At 37.0% G+C, this 10,021-nt stretch overlaps 1 protein-coding gene across 1 annotated transcript in view; it reads right to left on the bottom strand.

Annotated features, from left to right (window-relative positions):
- Nucleotides 1–815: 815 nt before the first annotated feature.
- LOC141288170 (collagen alpha-1(XXV) chain) overlaps nt 816–10,021 on the bottom strand; it is a 185,553-nt gene continuing 176,347 nt past the window's right edge. Inside the window, exons 3-5 of the mRNA XM_073820269.1 lie at nt 2,198–2,242; nt 1,575–1,656; nt 816–915 (exon numbers count right to left, since the gene is read on the bottom strand). Of these exons, the coding sequence (XP_073676370.1) occupies nt 816–915; nt 1,575–1,656; nt 2,198–2,242 (227 nt within the window). The remainder of the gene's footprint in view (nt 916–1,574; nt 1,657–2,197; nt 2,243–10,021) is intronic.

The raw sequence follows: 10,021 nt of genomic DNA, 5'->3' as shown, positions 1-10,021 counted from the left end.
TTGCCATACTAGTATAGCAAAGAGTATTTAATGCTAAAACGGCTTGCCATAGCGTCAGATACTTTTTAAGTTTTAATTGGCATGCACAATAAGCGGAAATGTCATGCATTTTAAACGTCTGGTCTGACGGACCACCCACTAACATTTTCGTCTATTCTCGTCTCGTCAACGAAAACTCACACACGTCTCGTCATGTTTTAGTCATCAACGAGCCATTTTTATCTCGTCATCGTCTCGTTATCGTCATGAAAAAAAGTGGCGTCAATCGTTCATCGTTGACGAAAACAACACTGCGCACTAGGTAGACTTCATGCATTACATAGTCACGTTGAAAGGTCATGCATGCCGTGAAGTTCCAACTGAGTGTTAAAAAAGCAAACATGCAAGGAAAATTAAATGCTCTTTACAAAAAATGATAAAACGATGTCTGACGATTTTGTCAGACCTTTATTCCTTGGCTAGGATCACGTATAGCCCTTTGAAGCTGCACTGAAACTGCAATTTGGACCTCCAACCTGCTGATCCCCATTGAAGTCCATTATATGAAGAAAAATCCTGGAATGTTTTCCCCAAAAACCTTCATTTCTTTTTGAAGAAAGAAAGACATGAACATCTTGGATATAAACAATCAGGAAATTTTAATTGAACTAATCCTTTAAGCTTTATTCTGGAATCTCAGAAGCACTGGTGTGAATGTTCTAGAATGCAAATTTGTCAGAGGCTTTTAGAAATGCAATGTCAGACAAACTGGTGCAAAAATTTAGGGATGTATGAAAGATTTCAGAACTTCAAGGACATTTCTTAGGTTTTATGACTTACTCTTCAAACGTTTTGTCAGCCTTACCACAATACAGAGCCCATATCTGTGACATGTCATTATTTCGAAGTGTGAGGATGGGGTACTTACTGGGGGTCCTGAAAAATAAAAGAAGAACAACAAAAACTTTTAGTTTAACTTCAATAATAACACAGAATTCCACTCTTTTTTTTTCAGGTTTTCTGAAATGTTTATGAGGTAAGTGTTATGACCCTCAGAAGAGACAGAGATTTAAGAGATGCACTGAGGTTTTATGAGGCAGAAAGTTGTTGGTATTTACGTATTTACTCACGTCTAGACGCTGACAGACTCTTTAGAGTTTAAAAGATAACATTCACTCAACACAGTCAACTTTTGTCCATTGTGAACCAAATGGCTTCACCATTTGGAAAGCATTTCAGAGTAAGATGTTGAAAGAGAAAACTAATGAGTATGTGCGTTACGGTTTAATTGAGCACATCAAAACTGTTTCGTAAAAAGATTCATCTTTTAATTGACAACGGCTGTAATTAAACGAGCGCTTTTAACAATTGAATTATCGCGGATGCATACGACCTGCCTAATGTTTGCGCTGATTAGCCTGCTAAATATCTTCCAGCTTTCCAGCCATATTTTCTCCCTCATGCTGTAGAAACAAACAGAGTGTTGTGCAACGGAGAACCTCCTCCATCCGTCTCTACATTCAACTCTTCCCGCCCGCTTCACGACCCAAACTACAACAAGCAGGCACAGCTAAACAGAACCACATCTAGCAGACTTGGTGACAAAACGACCCACTATCTCTATGTAAATAAAGTGCTCTGCCAACGTTTGAAGTTCCTCTCCCAGGGCAAGCAGGGCTGGAACAAGTTTGAAAAACAGATGTAAAGAATTGTCATTCTGTCCAAATGCCAGTTGTATGGAACTGCCGCGATCTCAGATTTAATCGGTCAGAAGGTGACTATAGGTTCTGCTGTACAAACCGTACACATTATCCAAAAGATAATGTTACAGCATACTTGAGGTAATGGATGTTTTCAGGCAAGACATTATTTGGACACCTTCCTAACCTTCACAAGCTGCACTGATGGCTTCTTCTGCAAGTGACGTGACAATGAAGCATTCTTTTTATTAAAACCTCTCTCAATCTATGCCCTTGAGAGCCACATGTGTCCACCGCACAGCTCACTTAGAAATACATCAGCATCTTTATTTGTGTGGCCGTCCGAGTCATCTTCAGTCTGAGTTTAATACCTCTGAATCATCCGAGGGTCTGCAGTGACTCAAAACCACATTCGGTGAGGACTTCCTCCCAGTCACATCTAATGATTATGAATTAGGCACACTAGTAACAATGTTTATAGAAGAGTGCTAGACATAAATTTAAGAGATCACACTCACCAGGGTCGCCTCTTCTGCCCATTCGTCCACGTTTCCCAGGAGGACCTGAAGTTAGGACAGATGAGTAATGATTTAACAAATATCGTACTGAAAACTGGAATACATTTGACTTCCATTTATGAGTCATTATTGAGATTATTCACATACGGATTCATTAAAATTATTTTTCCCATCAGATGTTTATAGAATCCTGTGGGAACGCTAAGCTGAACTTTCAAATAAATATCAGTTCCACAAAGAAATGTCTGGGTTACATTAGACAGCATGATTAAATCAAATCAAATCAAATCAAATCAAATCAAATCAAATCAAATCAATAAAGTACTTTTTCTACATTTTAGTAAATTTTAAATGCAATATTTTCCTGACAATAAACCAATTTTCATTATAGTATTGCAGCAATTTGCTAAATTTAGTTTTGGTTTAATTGATCTTGATTAACTACAAATGGTGGACCAATTTTTTAAATCCCCCCAAAAATCTAAACAATTATCTCAATTATCAAGCCGTTTTGATTTTTTGAGCAGTGTGATGTCATATTGCTCAAGCCCCGCCCACCACAGCTGACAGACTGTCGTGTATTTGCATATTTCAGCCCTTCAGTCAGTTGTACACTGTCCACCATTTTCTCCGCGATCGAGCAGCTGTATCGACAACAGTGTATTGTAAGCAATGCAGGTGTTTTGTAGTTGGATGTAAAAGTGAACGTAAGAGTCCTCATTTCCTCCCGACATCAGAGCCACTGAGGACACAGTGGATTAGTTTTGTTTTTGATAGTAATGCGCCAAGAATACACAAAAATTGGAAGAGAGGGGCGGGATGAGCAGTAGCTCATTAGCATTTAAGGAGAAAAAGACCGAAATGTCTCGCTGTGAACAGAGCTGTTTTTGACAAGGTAAAAAGGTGCTGTTTTACATTACCAATGAGGAATCTTAACCAAAGTTTTATGTGGACATTTCACAATGAAAATGGGTATCCGATGTCACCTTTAGACTTTTTTATTCTTTAGAATCTCATTAAATGTAATATAGTTAAGAAAATCATCTTATCAAACAAAAAGGTTTTTAATATAAATAATTCAGGGTTCATACAGATACTTCAAAATGAAATTTCACAACTTACAAGAACTTTCATGCACTGCTTTTTAAATTTAAAGGACTTCAATCAGTCATCTCTATCAAACAATATTTTCTCTTTTAAATTAAAAAAAATGTTAAAAAGAAATAAAATATACTAATATATTTTTTTTTTAAGTAAAGTACAGCACACGCAAAGTATTACTACTAAAGTATTACAAAGTATACTACACTTTTACTATAGTAAATCATGGTTAATTTTCTTTCTTTCTTTTTTAAATTTTACTGCCTTAATGGTTGTTTTCTACTGGAGTAGTCCTTCTAATCCTGATCTAAAACATATACCCCCGGTTTCACAGACAAGGCTTAAGCCTAATCCTAGACTAAAATGTAAATCTGAGCTGTTTCAACTGAAAAAAACTTGCACTGACTGATCTTAAAATATATCAGTGCCTTTGTTTTGTCTTAGGATGCACATCGGTAATGTTTTTTTCTTAACAAGTTTATAAATAATTTCTTAAATGTCCTAATTGAACTATGGCCTAATCCTGGTTTAGCCTAAGCCCTGTCTGAGAAACCGGGCCATAAAGTTTTGCCATATGCACTCAAAAGTCCTAAAATGAATTGAAAATAAACCCGAAATCACAATCTAAATTCAAATGATTGGTGGTATATGCTCTGAAGCCCCGATCTCAATAATGATTTGCGAACCATCATTTCAGATCAGTACTGAGAGCATGGATCACAAATCATTTGATTTAGATCGGGACTTCAATCACGTATCATGAATCCTTTGATTTGAATCATTCTATTCGCGAAATGATTCAGGAACCCGAGTAATTTGCGATATGCGCACCAAAGTCCCAATATAACATTTACATTTACTCATTTAGCCGACGCTTTTATCCAAAGCGACTTACAATTGGGAATACAAGTGATTCATCCGAAGGAGGCAGATCAACATAGGAAGTGCTCAAAAATACCATATATATCGGGCGTTGTTAGAAGAGTGCTGGCTAGAAGGGGAAGATCAAGAAAGAGAGGAAAAACAGGCTAGAAGGGAGGATCAAGAAGAGAGGAGGATTTTTTTTTTTTTATAGAGTCACATAGTGTCGAAAAAGATGGGTTTTCAGCAGTCGCTTGAAAGCTGTTAAGGAGTCTGCATTCCGGATAGGGGTGGGAAGATCATTCCACCAGGCAGGGACGTATAAATCAAATGATTTGTGATACATGCACCGAAGTCCTGATCTAAATCAAATGATTCACAATACGCAATTTGATGTTCCGATCTGAGTCAAATGATTCACGAACCTGCTCCGAAGTACAGAACTAAATCAAATAATTTGCGATACGCAATATTTGAATCATTCAATTTGCGAAATGATTCACAAACTCGTTCTGATCTAAATAAAATGATTTGTGATACGCAAAGTTCTGATCTAAATCAAATGATTTGTGATCCGCTTTCAGAAGTTCTAATCTAAAGAAAAAAAATTTGTGAACCCGCTTAGAAGTTCAAATCTAAATCAAATGATTTAAGTCCTAAGTCCCAATTTCACTGGTGATTCCTGAACCATCATTTCAGATCAGTACTATTTTTCAGATTTGATTTAGACTGGGACTTTAATCTCCTATCGTGACTCATTTGATTTGAATCATTCAATTTGCAAAATGATTCACAAACCCGTTCTGATCTAAATCAAATGATTCCAATATGCGATTTGAAGTTCAGATCCGAGTCAAATGATTTACAAACCTACTCAGAAATCCCAATCAGTGAATCAGCGAAACAGTAAATCATTTTGCGATGCAATGGTTTAACTAAAATTAATCTGGTTTTTGCTAGTGGATCACTTGAAATGTATGATCGAAGTCACTAATTTGAATCAATCAGATAGCATAAATGACTCACTTCAATTTAATTCAGTTCAAGTTTATTTGTATAGCGCTTTTCACAATACAAATCGTTGCAAAGCAGCTGTACAGAAAATTGAACTGACTCAATTGGTATGGTTTCATCTGTTCCTCTTTTCACGTCTTCAGCCATGTTTACACAACATTGACGGTACTACTACTGGCTCAGCTCGCTAGTTTTATGATATTAACTGAAATAAGCAAAAGAGGTATGATGTTTTTTGAATTGTTGAATTTTGCGTGAAAAGATATTTGCTTATTAAAAAAATCAACACTTATTTCATAGATACATTGTCTTTCAATAATTCTAGCACTTTTCAAGTACCTCTTCAGGAATATTGCTATTTTCAAGGGATTTCCAGGACTTAAATTTCTAAAAGTAAACTTCAAGCTCCTTGTACGAACCCTGATAATCACACCAAAACAACATACTGACAATAGGAGGGGAGAGTTTACATTTGCTTAATTGTTGTGAAAATAAATGATACAATACAAAAAATAATTATTATCTAAAAATTTAACTACTTTTTTATGCTAAATATTTTTTCTTTTGATTTTAGGGGGGGAAATAAGTCCTGAACATGCCGTGACAGTTCTCATGAGATTTATGCTACCAGTCCACATGAGCCAAACTTACACAGTAACTTAACCTAGAAAGGTGTAAAAATAGCGCTACATGTGTGATGCAGAACCAGAACAATTGCAGCGCAAACGATCCGGATTAGGTGCAAATCCATTGTTCACAGACAAATGCAGATGAAGTGTGCATATCTGTGCACTGCGCATCACTTCCTCTTCGTGTATAAGTAACAGTCAGAACAAAGCGGCCGAGGGCATACCTCCCAGACGGTAGCCAGGCCCCCTCCTCTCTGTTCCTCTGGTTAACCGATTAACCCCCCCTCTCTCTCTGTCCCCTGGGCACTAAATCACTTCCATCAACCTCTTTCCCTCCTCTCTTTTTTAGGTACTGTGAAATAGAAACCATACCTGAGCGAGGCAGGAGAGGGGAATGCTGGGATGCTAACGAGCTCGGGTCACAGACACACTTTTCTTGTTGGCATTAGTGATATTGTTCTAGGTTAATCAACCCCTGCTGGTTCAAACCCTATTAGAACGATTGTCAAGAAAGGGTCTCAGGGTTTCACTTCCCCGGTGCGGTTCACTTTACTTAAATCTAGAGCATCCGGCATCCTAATAGGAATGTTCTAGGTTCAATTCAACTTGAACAGTTCTTTCAAACATAAAAATTTGCCCTCAGGACATCAGAGATGAATTTTAACATTATGGACCACCTGCAGTGAATGGGTGCCATCAGAATGAGTTCAAACAGCTGATAAAAATATCACAATAGTCAAAAAGTAATCCATATGACTCCAGTCTATCAATTAATGTCTTGTGAAGTGAAAAGCTCAGTTTTTGCTTTTAATTTAAAACTGTTGCTTCCAGCTAAAATTCAAGTCCTCTGTGGATAATTGCTTTCTCCAGTTTGACAAACACACAGCTTTTCACTTCAAAAGATGTTAAAGGGATAGTCCATCCAAAAATGAAAATTCTGTCATTAATTACTCACCCTCATGTCGTTCCAAACCCCTAAGACTTTCGTTCATCTTCAGAACACAAATTAAGATATTTTGATGAAATCTGACATGGTGATGCAAGGGAGAAGAATTGTTGAATAAAGTCGTCATTTTTGTTTTATTTGCTCACAAAAAATTCTCATAGCTTCTTAAAAGTATGGTTTAACCACTGATGTCACATGGACTATTTTAATGATGTCCTTACTACGTTTCTGGGTCTGGGAACATTTCAGTTGCGATGATGTCTATGCAGGGACAGAAAGCTTCCAGATTTCATCAAAAATATCTTAACTTGTGTTCCAAAGATAAACAAAGGTCCTACGAGTTTGGAACGACACGAGGGTGCGTAATTAATGACAGAATTTTCACTTTTGGATAAACAATGGACTAGAGTTTTATTATTTCAATGTTTTTAATCAGACTCTCATTCTGACGTTGGTGAGCAAGTGATGTATGCTAATTTTCCCAGATCGGTTCTGATAAAGAAACAACATTACTTACTTGTAAAAACGCAACTGTACACACAATTTATGTTTGTTTTTACAAACTGAGGATCTTGAAGTTATTATCCAACATAAACTACAGGATCTTACTGATGTTTAACTCTTTCCCCGTCAGCGTTTTTGAAAAAAATTGCCAGCCGCTGCCAGCATTTTTGAGGATTTTCACTACAATTTATTGTCCCCTAGAATATTTTGTTGTATGACTACCTAAACATGCAATACATTTTAAACAAAAAATTAATTTTATTCTAGCTTCAAGCATTCTCTTTTTATAAATACTTGAATGTAGGTAGGTTTCATAAAAAAGCAACATTTTGAGCAAAATAACATTTTTATTAAATACTACATCTGGATCATATTCAGTACTACTATCAAAGCAAAGATGCAGTAGATCACTTCCATCAGCATCCCTAAAGCTTGCACAGGCCTTTACCACTTCCTGGATTTCACTTGGAAACATTAGGGGGTAATTCCATGCAAATGTCAACCGTACCATGAAAAAATTAAGTTTTTACCAAAGGTTTTTACTATACTGATAGCACAGATGTCAACATTTGGTGGTTCAAATACCCATGTGAGGTCTCAAAGTTTCTAAAAGTTTTTCTTTTTCAGGCTTGTCACATTCATAACAGTACATATTCCTCATAAATAGACATATCAAAATTTAAACAGTCCATTTTTGTCACATCCATAACTCATGATTATTTCTCTTTTTTAACATAGAAAACTTGTGCATAGACTGATATTTTTCTGATGTTTAGACTCTATCAACAATGGTTTATAAAAATATAAACAGATGGTTTGATATATTGGCATTTATATGTCACATCCATAACGGTGGATTTGCCCTTGGTGGTTTTCATTTATGTTTCTCCATCCTCCTCATCATTTTTGAGCGTAGAGTATAACATTCTAGACTCATTTAGGAGATGTGTAATAGTGCCCCAGTGCATAGAGTATAACAGCGAGAACGCAGAGACCCGGAAAATTCTGTGTTTGGCCAGAAAGTGTTGTCTCATGAATAACGGAAAATGGTGGGGAAAGAGTTAAAAGGAGTGGTTCACTTTCAGAACAACAATTTACAGATAATTTACTCACCCCCTTGTCATCCAAGATATGTATGTCTTTTTTTCTTCAGTCAAGAAATAATTTTTTTTGAGATAAACATATCTGGAAATTTCTCCATATAATGGACTTAAATGCCCCGATTTTTTAATCTTCAAAATGCCGTTTAAATGCAGTTTAAATGCGGCTTCAAATTCATTTTCTTAGAAAAATATATTTTTACATACCTTTTAAGCACTGAAACTCGTCCAGCACTAGGGCTTGTAGCGTGCTACAAGTTTGGTGAGTTCCGTCATGAAATATACGTTATTCAACCTGACCAATCAAATTGTTTAGGTTCGCTGCCAAAAATGGCAAACCAGGACCAAATGTATCATTTTCCTTTTTGGTACGCACCAAATGAAACAAGTGTGAACACACCCTACATTAGTAACTGAACTCAAGCTTATATAAAACCTGTACCATTCCTTTCCTTTTCACTGTAACAAGTTTACAAAGTAGCTTTCTACAAACCTGTCTGCCTTTCAAAGGGGACATTGGATGTCCATTTTCCACAAGTTGGTCTGATTCTTAATGTTTGCAACGTACTTTCCTCAATGGTAATGTAAAAAAACAACCTTTTTACCTCAAAAACAGCTCTGTTCACATCGACCTGTTTTAGTGCATGCCTCTTTAAATGATAATAAGCTCTGCTCACCCCGCCCCTTTTTTCCATTTTTTGGGTATTCGATACCAAGACTAATCCACTGCATCCTCAGTGGCTTTCATGTCAAGACTCCTATGTTCACTTTTACTTCCAACTACAAAACACATGGTACAGCTTGCTTAAGGCGGAAGTATGCTAATACGGGACAGTCCGTCAGCTGGTGTGTGTCTACACACTGCCAAGACAAATTTCTATGCAAACAGCATGTAAAAGTGAATTTTGCATCCGATGTCCCCTTTAAGATGCACTTTTAGTCTCTGCCTATAAATTCAAGCTTATTTTCCTTCTCTCTCTTTCTCTCATGTGGTCTGTTCTATATCATACACGGCTTTCAGCTCAACTTCCCCTGTTGTAATGACGTTCCAGGGTTTGTGTATGATAACACAAATCATAGTCAACGTGGTGAAAATAGTGTGCCGTGGCTTCATCTTTGAGTTCTTCTGGCTTACTGCACTACACACTATCACGTTACAAAAGACCAAACCACAACGGCTATAAATACAAGTGTAACTATGTTCTTCACCAACAGAGCCCATAAACACCATGAGGAACTGAGGCTGACGGCTCAATGCTGAAGACGTCAGCGAAAGGGGCCTCTCGTGCTTTCTATCTGTCAGCATTTGATGAACTGTCTCATGGACAATTATCGTAACAGTAACAACTGCGAGATTAAAAACTTGAATCTGGATGCAATCGAGGTCTCCGGGGTCTTAAATGTCTCTTATGTTCTCCCCTATAGCTGTCCCGTTAGGTTAACATTAGGAATCGGATAATTGGAGTGTATCATTATTCTCAGCTTTGACGATCCAACCGCTCGAATTCCGATCCTTATCCGATCGAGAGGGTCTGGTTCTTATAGTCACGCATAGGCTTGATTTAGCTACTGTGACATTTTGTCTTAAACTAATGAAAACGTCATTGTTTTCCTCTGGCCTTGTGTTGGGCGCAACAACTGTTCGCAATAAGCGTCAACAGTGAAATCA

This window comes from Garra rufa, chromosome 16 (genome assembly GCF_049309525.1).
Source record: "Garra rufa chromosome 16, GarRuf1.0, whole genome shotgun sequence".
Lineage (NCBI taxonomy): Eukaryota > Metazoa > Chordata > Actinopteri > Cypriniformes > Cyprinidae > Garra > Garra rufa.
This window is presented reverse-complemented; position numbering and strand designations above follow the sequence as displayed.